This window comes from Falco naumanni, chromosome 14 (genome assembly GCF_017639655.2).
Source record: "Falco naumanni isolate bFalNau1 chromosome 14, bFalNau1.pat, whole genome shotgun sequence".
Taxonomy (NCBI): Eukaryota; Metazoa; Chordata; class Aves; order Falconiformes; family Falconidae; genus Falco; species Falco naumanni.
Window position 1 is genome coordinate 13,868,278 of NC_054067.1, and position 14,359 is coordinate 13,882,636.

The 14,359-nt window shown below is 45.3% G+C and overlaps 1 protein-coding gene across 5 annotated transcripts in view; it reads left to right on the forward strand.

Moving 5' to 3' along the window:
* The window catches only part of PLS3 (plastin 3), a 52,123-nt gene extending 47,061 nt beyond the window's left edge, over positions 1–5,062 (forward strand). For all 5 annotated transcript variants that reach the window (XM_040614378.1, XM_040614376.1, XM_040614375.1 and 2 more), the window contains 6 exons: positions 22–100; positions 780–894; positions 1,013–1,146; positions 2,013–2,136; positions 2,744–2,868; positions 3,710–5,062. In XM_040614378.1, coding sequence (XP_040470312.1) covers positions 22–100; positions 780–894; positions 1,013–1,146; positions 2,013–2,136; positions 2,744–2,868; positions 3,710–3,842 — 710 coding nt within the window. In that variant the 3' untranslated portion in view covers positions 3,843–5,062. The remainder of the gene's footprint in view (positions 1–21; positions 101–779; positions 895–1,012; positions 1,147–2,012; positions 2,137–2,743; positions 2,869–3,709) is intronic.
* The last annotated feature ends 9,297 nt before the right edge of the window (positions 5,063–14,359 follow it).

Genomic DNA, 14,359 nt, shown 5'->3' on the forward strand with positions numbered 1-14,359 from the left:
AACCTGTTTTCTCTCATCTAGGAGAGACACGTGAGGAACGGACCTTCCGCAACTGGATGAACTCCCTTGGTGTGAACCCACATGTAAATCACCTCTACGGGTAAGTGTTAGGCTCTTGGGAGAGACCCACCTCCCAAGATCAGGCTAGAGATGTGCCTCCACCAGTGTCCTGTCGCCCACAGTGCTGAGCAAAGAGCTTGAGGAAGGACGATGGTAGGGAGTGGGAGATGCTTACTATAGCCCCCCTGCAGTCCCTAGCTTAGGGGTTTCTGAGCCTGCACTTGGCATGCCAGCAAAAAAGGGCTGAAGACGGTTTATTTTCCCCTACCTTGTGTAAATTGGTACTCTGAGATCCCAATACATTTAGGTTTGCTTGAGCAACTGCATTAGAGAAACTGGAACTAAATTCCCTTTCACCTATTTTTAGGGCTTAACCGAGACATCATAGTTAGGAGGCAGGATACTCTGGGTCCCTGTAGTCAGTGGAGGGAGGTGGCTACCTTTTTTTTTTTTTTTTTTTTTTTTTTTTGTAGCACAGTTTTTCTTCTGGATCTGTGCTGATTACCATGCCAAGACCTGCTGCAGCTCAGCAGCTGGCTGATGTTAAGCACAGAGCATTTCTCCTGCCCTGAAAACTACAACATGTTTTGAATTGTTTTCTTTTTAGGATTGTTGAAATTGCAACAGCCTGTAAAGAGTAGTAATTAGTCATGATGTGACAAAGTCAGAGTGCATTTAAAGTTTGAAACATTAGGCTTAATCAATGTTTTTCACTTAAGCGATCTCCAAGATGCACTGGTAATACTACAATTATATGAAAAAATCAAAGTTCCTGTTGACTGGAATAAAGTTAACAAGCCTCCGTACCCTAAGCTTGGAGCAAATATGAAAAAGGTAAGCATTTCAAAAGGCTTTAAGAGAAGCCATGGATGCTAAAATTCTTATTTGAGGCTTCTAGTCAAGAGACTGCATTTGTGAGTGATTTTTCTGTTTAAACTCTTTTTCTGTGTAGCTAGAAAACTGTAACTATGCTGTAGACTTGGGAAAGCATCCAGCTAAATTCTCCCTGGTTGGCATCGGAGGGCAGGATCTGAATGACGGAAACCCAACGCTGACACTAGCTTTAGTCTGGCAGTTGATGAGAAGGTAGGACCAGTCTCAAACATGTAAAACTTGTAAGTGGAGTACAGAGTCTGGGATTTTTTTTTTGCCACAAGAGCACTACAGCACTGGAACAGGTCACCCAGAAAGATTGTAAAACCTCTGTCCTTGGGGGATTTCCAAGACACAGCTGGAGAGAACTGTGGCATCGCTGAGCCTGCTGCATGTGAGAGTCTGGAGCAGAAACCTCTGGAGAACCGGCTGGTGGATCTGTGAGCATCCTGCTGACCAGGATCACTGCTCAAGTCTGGTCCATATGCAGAAACCCTAAGCAGCAACATTTGCACAACTTTTATATTCTAACTTTCAATTGGAAATTGATGGAGAAACAATCCAGGGCTACTTAATAACCCCCTTCTGCATTGGAATGGGGGGAAGGAGAAACTTAACAGACAAAGTTGATTGACCTTTTTCTTATCTATTTCTGAAGAATTCTGAGATGATGCAAATATATAATATATAGCTGCATGGTAACTCCTTATTTGCATTAGAGGTCAGCATGCAAATTCATGGGTTGATCTACACCTTTCAGGTAATGTATTACCACTATGGAGCAAATGGTCAATGGTGAAACAGTTTTAACAAGCGTCCTGAGCCCAGGCAATTTTGTGAGCTCACATTAAAGGACTTGAAAGGCTAGAATGACTAAATGCTTTAACAGAAATCACACTTCAGATAAGTGATTCTTCCTTTTTGCTAAAGGAGTTGGTTTTTTTTAAAAAAAAAAGTGCAGAGTTTGAGACCGTGAAGACTTTCCAAGCTGCCGTGGTCTCTTATTGCATCCTGGCTGCACGCTTATCAGGGCTATATCGAGGCTCTGTGCCTAACTTTTTCTCTCTGCTGCTTCTTAGGTACACGCTGAATGTCCTCGAGGACCTGGGTGATGGTCAGAAAGCTAATGATGACATTATAGTCAGCTGGGTAAACCAGACGCTGAAAGAAGCTGGCAAGTCCACCTCCATCCAGAACTTCAAGGTGCAGGTTCCCCTCTTGCATCCAGAAGGAGAGACATGCTCAAAAAGTATTTCTGTGTCTGGAGGAACAGCAGGAACATCTTATAAAGGGCTTCAAACAGGACAGGATTCAGTTTGTGCTGGGAACAAAATGGTCTCGAGCTACCAGATTGGAGACTTTTTAGGATTGCCCATAATGGGGAATAACAGTGGGGCAAGAAAGCTGATAAGGTGGCAGCTGAGGGGAGGGTGGCCAGGCTGTGGGGCAGAGGTGAGGGCTGAGATGCTGGCAAGCATAGGGGCTGGAGCTGGTGGGCATTTGCAGTGAGCATCGTCCCTTGGGGCCCGGTGAGTGGGGCAGACCTGCTGCCTGCACATTGGTTGCTGCTTTGTATTTTCAGAGCACTTGCAGTAAATGGGAGTAATGGTCCTGTACTGTTAGCAAAGGAGAAGCGGCACTTTGGTTTTTCCCTGTGGTCCAGCTGGGAATAATCACTAACACTGCTGCTTTGAAATGGGTCGTTTAAAGCTTGTGGTGTTGCACATCGCAGAGCAGGTGAATTTGAGGTGAGAAGTGTGCTTTAAGGATTAGACGTTCATCTTTACTTGTCTGTCCCTACATTTTCTAGGACAAGACCATCAGCACGAGCTTGGCGGTTGTGGATTTAATTGATGCTATACAGCCTGGTTGTATCAACTATGACCTTGTAAAGACTGGTCATCTGTCAGAAGATGACAAACAAAATAATGCTAAGTAAGTTTGCAATCTCAAAAGCTGTTTTGCATCGGAAGAGTTGTGCCTTCTATGTGCTGCCTTCAAGCTGCAAGTGTTTTTACCACTGTTTCTTACTGTGGTTTTCAGTCTCTTTTAACACTGCACCTTTTAGATGGGCAGCACTTCTTGAAATCTAATTGCTGTTCTTGCCCATAATGCTGGAGGGACTAGTTGGCTGGACTCTCTTGCTTGTTGAGAGAAATGCAGAACAGCCCAAGCAGTTCTTAGCAATGATACTCTGTTTATCACCTGTTTGTTCAGGCATATGAACTGCTCAGCTGGTGGCTCAGGGGTTTTGAAATGCAGCCCTTGTGTAGGTCTTGTGTCTCGCTGAATCATAGGTTGTCAAGTTTAAAGGATGCCTATTAAAACATGCCTTGAAACGTGTGTTCTGCGACCGTTTTGCAGTGGCTGAATGACAGCAAAATTTCTTGCAGAGAATAGTCTTGCTTGATAATTTTCAAAGAGCAAACAGAAGGGGAAGTGTAAATGTTAGTTGATTAATCCTTGGTTATACATGCTACCTATTAGCCCTAGAAAATATTAATTGCAATTTTTTTAACTGTTGTTAAAGTGGACGTGACATTCAAAGGCCAATTTGTACATTAATGACACTTTACTGTGGAAAAGGAATACAGCAAAAGATCAAAAAAAAAATATTCGTAAAACAGACAGATGAGGTGTTGTTGCGTTGTTACACATCTTATACTCTCGATAAAGAGGATAATAGGTGAAACTGAGTTGTACAGGGCAAGAGCTGACTTGTCATTTATTGGTAGCAGTCTCGGTGCTGACCCACTCATCTTTCCACGGTGAATAGGTATGCTGTGTCCATGGCAAGAAGAATTGGTGCCAGAGTTTATGCTCTTCCAGAAGATCTTGTGGAGGTGAAACCGAAGATGGTCATGACCGTGTTTGCCTGCTTGATGGGCAGAGGAATGAAGCGAGTATAAAAAGCTTGATCCACGTAAAGAAAAAAACCGAAACAAAAAGCAACAAAAACCCAACCTGCCACCTTGGGTGCATGAGTAGCAGATCAGCTGTGACCACGTTGAAATGCTGTTGGCCTAGGAACTGTTGAAGTTCAAAGGACTTTGTTTTGCTTTGCAAGACAAACTCTTATCAAAATTCTCAGGGAGAGGAGTTTTAACCAACAGATGTGCTCTTTTCCCAAAGGAAAGTTTAACTTATCAAGAGCTCACAGAAATGCATTCATAACAGACCTGCATCTTGCAATACTGCTCTGGAGCTGTTTTCATTCCATTATTTCTCAGATACTTGGTGTGTGGTTTGGTTTTTTGTTTGGTTTTTTTTTTTTTTTTTTTTTTTTTTACCCCTGAGGGCTATAAGGTGGTTGGTATGAGTTGTAATGGAAACAAAATCTAATTTCTGTCTGCAATCCAGTTTAATTCCTATCATACAGTCCAAGCATATTCTAGGTTTGACCACTTCCTTAACTTTGCAAATAAAGCTACAGTACAAGTTGGGACCTGCAGGCCAGCTCACAATGCTAAATGAGAAATGTGTAATTAGGAAGATGGATCTTCCTCTGGTATTCTCTGTACATGGTGCTTTTTTATACATCTAACCATTTTGATTACAGATAAAGCATGGCAGTTTTTTTATCTTGCTGCTAATCAAAAGGGTTTTTTTGGTTATTTTGGTTGGTTTTTTTTTAAAGTTATGCTATATATGAGAATACCACCATCCTTTGATCTCTTGCAGTAACACATGATAGCATGTTGCTGATGGCACGGTTACACCTGAGAATGGAAGTGAATGCATTTTTGTATGCATCTTGGTTCAGTTCTGTGCATCTAGAAAATAATTTTTACGAAAATCTGCATGAAAACTATAACTTTTTTATTTAAAATGCTGTTGGATATAAACCCAATATACATTGTGGGGAGGTTTTGTGCAGGGAAGAGGCAAGTGTCATAAACACCAGGGTTCAATCAACTGAACAGCAAATGTGCTGGAACATAAAACTATTTTTACAGATAAAAGGAAGCATTGTCGCCAAAGAAGGAAGATGCTGTATCCATAGGATTTAATATTATCTTGCTTTGGCAAGCTGTTTGCTGTATTTTGAGATCATTTTGCTATTCCAGGCTATTCAAAGTGATGTAATATGGTGGCAAAGCATTAGTTGAAATAAAAACATTTAAATACATGCTTCTCTCCTTATTTATACTGACCTAGCATGGCAGCCTGTACTCAGTTGCTTTTAGCTTTGCTTTGGTTGATCTTTTTGTTTTGTGTCAGGTCCATTGGTCTGTAAGATAACCTAGAATCAGGGTGTGCTTGAGGAGTTCTTGTTTTTTTAATGTGGACACTGGCAGTGCAGTTCCTCAGAACCTGTGTTTTAGCAAGCTTTGCCTTTATGGTAGCTTCTGTAAAACCTTGCTCTTGGAGTCTTGCTGTGCACCCAAAGATGATGTCTGTGGGTGTAGGGGAAGAGCTCCGTTAGGGCAAAACACAGAAGGAGGAAGAAAATTTCCCTGTGTCAGGAACATGCCGTCCAGGCTCGTTTCCAGAAACCACAGGATTGGGGCTGTAGTGGCAGCTGGCACAAGTCTGGCATGATTTGAGTCTCGGGGTGCTGTGGTGGGAGAGGGGATGTCCAGCAGCCACCAGCTGTTGTGGGGGGATTTGTCCATTCACTGTGTCCATCAAGGGTGCACAGCCCCACGGGTGCTGGCGGGACGTGGTGATCCCAATCCATCGATTCTTCCACTCATGCAACCCGTGGGTGAGAGCCTGGGTGTCTGGTGAGCTTTGCCAAAGCTGTGGCCCGATAGCACAGAAGTCCCCAGAAACACCCAGTGGCTCTGAAAATCAGGAACAAATGTGAGACTAGTGTCACGTAAGCAAACTTCTGTGATCTGTGACCATAACTACATAAACCTGGTCCAGGCTGTCCCCCTCCTGACCTGTCTGGAATGATATTTTGTGTTTTTCCGTGGTGGAAACAGGTAGGTACACTTTGTGCAAGAGGCATGTTGCAGCTTGTCCGTTGATGGAATGGGGATGAGTTTGTAAATTAACTCAGATTACAGGTTGGTGTCTGGCCATCTCTTCGGGCATCAACTTGGGCAAACAAGGTGGCACAGCTGTGGCTTTAAGCCATTCCAAAACTCCCCCCAGACAATTGCTTGGAGGAGTATGGGAACCCCACTACCAAATCTGTCATTCCCCATCCCATGCTCCAAACCATCGTATGGTGTGAAGGAGTTCTCTTCCAATGCTGTGTTGTCAGTGCTCCTGAACCACGTATGTTGTTGTCTTCACTTTTCTTCTTAAAGCAAGGAGGAAAAAAAAAAAAAAAACAAACAAACACAACAGAAAACCCAGTCCCATCTTACTGTGGCCTTGTCATCCGTGGGACTTGCAGAAGCAGATCCTGCTGGCAAGTAATTTCTGTTGAAGCAGATGTTACATAGATCACCTAGATCCCATGGTAAGAATCACACGGCTTCCCTTTGGTTCCCCTCTTTCTATTTTTCAGGGAATTAAGTGTAATCACACTAGCAAGATTACTGGGGCAAGGTTACTGGGGACCACAAGGTGCTGTCTTGGCAGCGCGGTGGGGTGACACGGGTGCTGTGCACGCTGGGTGAGTGATGTGCTGCGAACACACGGGCGGTGCAGCAGAAGCTGCCACCCCACGAGAGCTTTTTTTGACAGCCCAGTGTGCGGGTCCCCTGCACAGTAGCAGGCAGTGAATGGGTCTCCAGCACAGGAGCAACAGAGATGAGCCTTGGGCTGGGATGTCATCCAGAGGTGAGCGCTTATGGCCAGCTGTGCCCCAGGGATGAGCACTCCCTGGCTGGGAGGGGTGCCTCTGTGCCTACCGGGGCGAGGTGACCTGCTCAGAAGAGTGTAGGAGAGCACGGGGCAGTTTGCAGTATGGAGGATGGGGAATCGCTAATGCCTGAAAATGTGGAGGACTGTGGTGCTTTGGGAATTGCAAGTTTGGTACAGCAGAGTGTGGATGTGCAGCTTCTTAGAGAAATTCAGCGCTTGAAAGATTGTCTGTTTATGCATTTTCCTTGCTTGGTTTGAAAATGGTGGTTGGAGTGAGATGCCGTCTCCTTCTCAGCCCCCCTCCTCTGCTCAGAGATCTTCCTGTGCCCCTCCTGCAGCTGGTGCTTCTGGGCTGCAATGCCACGTGCCATCTTTCCTCATCTTTAGCGGCCAGATGCAAATCTGCTATTAGGTGACAGTCCTTCAAAGAGTTTTGAGAGCTTGGTGCTGTTGGGAGCACAGCAGGGAATGCTCTATTACAAGCTGAGGAGGAGGATGTTTATTTGAAGCAGCAGCTTCCGTACCGTTATGCCTCATGAGGTCTTCAGAGATGGAAGTTTATATGAAGGGTAGTTGAGTGATAGGGACTTCATTTTCCTACGTGTAGAAGATGAAAACAGGGCTAGTGAGAGAGAAGAATTTGGCAGGGAGCTGGAGAGGGGCTGGTGCACCTGAGAGGAGACATGCAGGAGTCCTGCCTGCTGCAGGGGTCAGGGCATGGGGTGTAAGCACTGGCTGAGAGCGCTCAGTGCTCTGAAAGTGCCAGGAGCATCAGCAAACGCTCTTAGTGGTTTATTGCACGAAGTCTCATGTACAGCCAACTGGGAACTTTCCACTGGTACAATTTTTTTTGCAAGAAAAAATGTAAACAAAGCTTCCCACAGGAAATCACATATGTTTTCACTGAAGATGGCGTGATATACCCTCAGCAGTCTCACATCCATCCTGCTGAAACAGTGGTCTAGTGATTTATAGCACTGGCTGGAGGTATGGTATGATTAAGGTCAAAATTCTTAGACTTGGAAGTGACCATGTGCATCTATCCTTTCTCACCTCTTTTACCTCCTGGTAGCAGGTTAAAGGGTGAAAAAGGGATACTCTGGCGAACGGGAAAGCATCTCCTCCTTGCGCTGGAGGTATTAAGAAATGGGCTAACTCAAAGAAGAGCTCTGTGTCAAAGCAAAGCAGAGAGCTCACAGTGAAGGTGCAGGGCAGGGCAGGCAGAATAAATCCCAGTGCTTTCTCAAAAGTAAAGCCCCTGGCAAGGAAGCTTTCAAACTATTTTCTGTCTTGTCAAACACCCCCAAAATTCTCCAGTGGGAGCCACAGCTGTAAGCTTTAGTGTGTCTCTTTGTTCTTGCAAGTCTCTTTGCTCTTTCATATTCAATTCTCTTATTTATTGAATTACTTGGGTTTGTTTATTAAATTACATGCTTTTGTTTCCGAGTTTTTTAGCAGTGTCAGTTTTGTTCATGCTGAAATGATTTTTGTATTTAAACAGTTGAGCTTGCTGCCGCCTTTGTGATTGAGTGTTGTCCTCAATCTCCAGGATCTCCTTCAAACGTCTTTCCAAGCCCAGACTGCATCTTCAGGGCCTGTGGTTTTTGATGGACGTTTTTCTTGTATTCCTTGCAAGTTTCATTTTTTTGTGGATACAAGATATAGCCACATGTTCTTCCTGAGCATGCTGTGTACAACTGGTTAAGTATTTCTATTGCTGCTTCATCATAGCACGGAAGAAGCAATTTAGAAGTGCTTCTGTTCAGTGTTTAACAAGGTGGTGGCACAGAAGTGACAGGAATATTTTCTGCAAGCATCCAGAGGAGACAAGGCTCTCCTTCACACAAGCTTATTGCCAATTTATATTTTTCAATGGGAAAAAATGTAATTCTGTAGGGACCTCAAAAAATTGCTGAGGTTGATTTTGCTTGCTTGTTTTTTACTTCTGCCTTTCTCTATTGCAGATTGATAGCAGAGAGGAATGCAAAAGCAAGAAACAAACCGGAGATTATTTTTTTTTCCTACTATGGCATGGTTTAACGCCAGCTGACAACTAAGTACCATGCAGCCACTCACTCACGCCCTCCTACCTCAGTGGGATGGAGGGGAAGATTGGAAAATAAGTAAAATCCATTGGTTGAGATAAGAACAGTGTAATTATAAAAAAAAGAATAACTGTAAGGAGGAGGGAGATAGCGGAGAGAGAGAGAGAGGAGTAAAACCCAAGGAAGACAAGCGATGCACAGTGCAATTGCTCACCACCTGCTGATCAATGTCCAGCCAGTCCCCAGGCAGCGATTTCCCCCCATCTCACCCCAAGCCAACTCCCCCAGTTTATATACGGAACATGACGTTCTACGCTATGGAATATCCCTTTGGCTAGCTCGGGACAGCTATCCTGGCTCTGCTGTCTTCCCAGATTCTTGTGCACCTCCTAGCTGGCAGAGCATGGGAAACTGAAAAGCCCTTGACTTAGAGTAAGCACTACTCAGCAACAACTAAACCATCAGTGTGCTATCAACATTATTCTCATACTAAATCCAAACCCACAGCACTGCACCAGCTACTAGGAAGAGAATCGACTTTATCCCAGCCAAAACCAGCACAGTATCCACCTATTCTATACCATTTACATCATGGCCAGGTCCCACACTTTCTGATACACCATCACCTTTCCTGTGTTTTGATACACACACACACAGATCGCTCCTTTAGTCTATGGGCCATCCCTGTAAAATATCCATTGAGTTCATTTAGTCCGTGATTTTGGGCTCCATCTGACATACCAGTCTTTCAGGGCAGGAAAGGTGGTGTGGTGTGTTGGATTGTTGCATGCTGAAGCCACTTCTAATTCTGGCACAGCAGTCCTTCTCCAGTTTCATCAAATGGAATTCTTCATTGATCTGGGTGATTTTTACTGTAATACCCTTGATATGGTGATTGAAAGGGAGTTGGGTTCAGGCACCTGAAACCAGAGTAGCAGAGGCAAGTGCCACAAGGCACCTGGTGCATACAGCTGCCATAGAAGTGGTAATATATGGTGTCATATAGCAATAAATGTCATATAATTTAATTCATTGGCTATTCTCACCCAAAATCAAATCCCCTGGAGGGTACCCATTGGACTTCCCCTTCTTCCTGCATTACCTGTCAAGTGCATCCAGGTCGCTGAGCAAAAGCAATCCCACAAATGGGTTTGCCTTTGCTGAGACAGGAATAGCCCACGCTGTTTTCCAGTGTGTTTTTAATGTACACCACAGGAACATTATCCCCTTCTAACAGTCTGTCGTGGTTTTGACTGGGTGGGGTCAGCCTGACTGGCAGATCCTCTGGTGCTGACTAACCAGGTGGCTTTTGCTAAATGTGTATCCTCACGTCCCACCACCGATTGCTCTCAGTGTAGTCTTTAACAGCCCACTGTTTTCTTTGATTTTTCCAGAGGCTGGTGCGTGATAGAGAATGTGATACACCCATTCAATGCCATGCTCTTTGTCCCAGGTGTTACAAGGTTGTTTTGGGAATAAGTTCCCTTGTCTGACTCTGACTTTCTGGGGTACCATGTTGCCATATGACTTGGTTTTCAGGGCCCAGGACAAGCATTCTAGGTGGTAGCATGGGGCACAGGATATGTTTCCAGCCATCTGGTAGTTGCTTCCACCACTGTTAACCTGTGGTGCTTGCCTTGGAGGGTTTATGGGAGTGTGGTGTAGTTAATCCATCAGGCCTCCCTATATTTATATTTCAGCCATTGCCCTCCATACCAAAGAAGCCTTAATTACTTGGCTTGCTCAACTGCAGCACAGGTTTCACATGCATGAATAACCTGTGCAACAGTGTCCATGGTCAAGTCCACCCCTCAATCGCGAGCCCATCTATGTGTTGCATCTCTTCCTTGATGGCCTGAGGTGTCATGGGCCCACCAAGCTATAAATGGTTCATCCTTAAGTTGTCAATCCAGATCCACCTGAACCACTTTGATCTCAGCAGCCCGATCCACCTGTTGGTTGTTTTGATGATCTTCAGTGGTCTGACTCAGGTATATGAGCATCTACATGACGTACCTTCACAACCAGGTTCTCCACCTGGGCAGCAGTATCTTGTCACAATGTGGCAGCCCAGATGGATTTGCCTCTGCACTGCCAGTTGTTCTGCTTCTGTCACTGCAGCTTCCCCCACAGGGCATTTGCCACCATCCCTGAATCAGTACAGAGATAAAGTATTGGCCATTTTTCTCACTCAGCAATGTCTAAAGCCAGATGGATGGCTTTCACCTCTGCAAACTGATCTGATTCACCTTTTCTTTCAGCAGTTTCTGTGACTTGTCATGAGGGACTTCATACAGCCGCCTTCTATCTCCGATACTTTCCTACAATACGACAGGATCCATCAGCAAACAGGGTATGTTGCTTCTTGTTTTCTGATAATTTATTACACAGTGAGGTCTTTTCAGCATTCATCACCACCTCCTCTGGTGACATCCTGAAATCTTTGCCTTCTGTCCATGATTGCTTCCAAGATTCCTGGACAGCTGGGGTTTCCTATTCAAACTCGTTGTGTGATCAACACAACCCACTTACTCCACATAGGATCAGTTGTGTGATGTGTAGAGGAGGCCCTCGCCTTGAACATCCAGCCCAGCGCTGGCAGCCAGGGTGCCAGGAGGAGCTGTGCTTCAGCACCAATCGCTCCTGAAGCAGCTTGAACCCCTTCATAAGCTGCCAGCATCCCTTTTTCAGTTGGAGTATAGTGGGCCCCAGATCTGTATCCTAGGATCCCAAACCCTAGAGGTCAACCTCAAGTCTCCCCTGATGTTGTCTGCCAGAGGCTCCAAGTAGGACCGTTCTCCCCAGCTGCGGTGCAGAGCACAGTTTTTATACGTTGCCCAGTCTGAACTGGCCCAAGGGCTACTGCTTGGGCTATCTCCCGTATAATCTGTTCAATGGTTTGTCATTGTTCAGGGTTTGAAATAATCCTTCTTCCAGCTCGCTTGATAAGAAGGACGTGCAAGCAGACTGTAGTTTGGAATGTACATTCTCCAAAACCCCACAACGCCTAAGAAAGCTTGTGTTTCCTTTTTCCTAGTTGGTGGAGATATAGCTGTTACTTTGTTGATCACATCCACAGGGATCTGATGATGTTCATCTTGCCATTTTAGTTCTAAAAACTGGACCCCCTGTGCAGGTCCCTGGACCATGATAGCCCACTGTTAGTCTCCGTTCTCCATTAGGTTTCACACTGGCCATGTGGGGCTATTGAAGGTGAGCAGGTACTGTGGATCGCTCCTTGGGTCTCCAGCCAACGGATCAGCTTACGGATGGGAATCAGGGAGTCTCGGCTGGTGCGATATTGTCAGTAGCGATCAGCACCTGCTGTTCTGCAACCTTCAGCAGCCCCACAACAGAAAGGTCCTGCAAGAGACCGGGCAAGGCAGCCAGCTGCTTCATCCTCTCTGTCTCCGAGGCAGCTCTACCAAAAGCCCACCTTGTAGCCTTTTGGGTCCTCGAAATACCCTCTCCTGAGAGAGTCTGTGCCTGGAACCAGCCTGGTGGGGAAAGGGAAGATGCCTCTCTCCTCTGCTGGCTGGTAAATGGTGTAATTTGAGCAGCTGTCGGGAGATGGCCCCCGAAGTACGGAGATACAGCGATGCTGAGCGCAAATACCGCATCACCCTCACCCCCAGCAATTTTATCACTCCGTAAGCCAGTGCTACAAAGCACAACGAAATGATAACCTTAACCCAACCCCCAGAGATGATAAACAGCACAACAAGGAGCACATACAGCAAGTAAGGGGTTACAGAGCGCAACTCTGAGAGCAAATAAATTGACATCGTCACCTGTGACCATTAAGCTAATATAGTGAATGCTTATAATAAATTTGTTCTAACTCGTTCCAGTCAGATTTGTCATTATCTCAACCTGTCGGTCCCCACGTTAGGTGTGGAAAAGGACTGTCGTGGTTTAACCCCAGCCAGCAACTAAGTACCACGCAGCCACCTGCTCCCTCCCACCTGCCCTTGGTTGGGATGGAGAGGAGAACTGGAAAATAGGTAAAAAACATGGGTTAAGATAAGAACAGTTTAATAATCAAAATCGAATGCAATAATATAATTGTAATGAAAAAGGAGACAACATAAACAGAAACAAACCCCAAAGAAGATAAGTGATGCAGAATACAGTTCCTTATCACCGGCTGATGATGCCCAGCCAGTACCCGAGCAGCAATCGGTGCCTCACTGCCAGCTCCCCCCAGTTTATATACTGACCAATTCCTATGGTATGAAATACCCCTTGGCTAGCTCGGGTCAGCTGTCCTGGCTCTGCTCTCCTCCCAGGTTCTTGTGCACCTGCTCACTGGCAGGGCATGGGAAACTTAGTCGTTGTCTTAGAGTAAGCACTACTCTGCAACAACTAAACCATCAGTGTGTTATCAACATTATTCTCATACTAAATCCAAAACACAGAGCTGTATCAACTACTAGGAAGAAAATTAACTCTATCCCAGACAAAACCAGGACATACTACCTCTCAAAGTACGTGAAGCTGAGGAAAATAAGGATGGTGTTGAATGCACAAACAAAACAGTGAAACAGCACAAACAAAATGTAAGCAAAAATTTATTAACCATTGAATACTTTGCACAAATGTAATCACAAATCTGATAACCAGGAAGATGCAGCGTGCGTGGTTTTGTTGTGCAGCCCCAGTCTGTCCCTTCACTGGTGCAACAGTAAAGGTTGGTCTTACTCTGCACTCCACAGTGGGTTTCCCTTGTCAAAATGTGCTGGTTTGTGTGTTTTCAGCACTAAGCAAAGGTTTATTTCTCTCTCACCTCTTATCAGCTTGGGATAATTCCTCTAAGGACAGGGACAAATGTGGTGTGCCTGCCACATGTTCTGTTGCTTCCTTCTGTAAGCGCTCGGTAAACTCTGGCCATGTCCTGTGGCAAGTGTTTATACAGTGTTAATTGTTGAAAATTTGGTCAGATCTCTGCAATTTTATGTAGGTATTCTTACTTTAGAAGCCAGCTGAGAAGTAACCACTGAAAGCATATTGAAGAAAAAGACAAAGAGCTGTAAAAAACGATGTTCCTTAGACCTGGCTGTGCTGCCACCAGCCTGCGTGGCTGATGGCAAGGTCAAAGCAATGGGACATCTGTGGTCAGCAGGGTCTCTGTTCACCATGGCTTTGGGAATTACTAAATTCCTGAATTCTCCTAAAGGTGGAAAACAAAGAGACACTGTAAGGCACAAATACTGTCTGCGAAGGTCTTCTGCGTGCCAACAGCCAAAGCCAAGGGAAGACCGTGCTAATTCTGCAGGACAGGTCTCCGTGGGCAGATTTACTCACTCTACCTGTGTTGCAATTTCATCTCTGCAGGAGATCCAGATCTGCCTAGTGCAAATAGTGCAGCATTGACTGTGCCTGGTGCCTGAAGGACAGGATTTGCCATTGCTGATACTGTGAGCACCAGACACCTTGGTTGAGCGCTGGAGTTGTGGGGCTTTCCTGCAACCTGGGAAATGTTTCCTGCGGAGCAGAGGGATTTCCCCCTGCAAAGGGCTCTGTGCAGGGTAGGTGTTTAGCCCAGCACGGTGTGCTATCTGGCCAGGAACATGCTGCAAGTCAGTAATCTTGCACAGGAAAAAGCATTGGAAAAATAC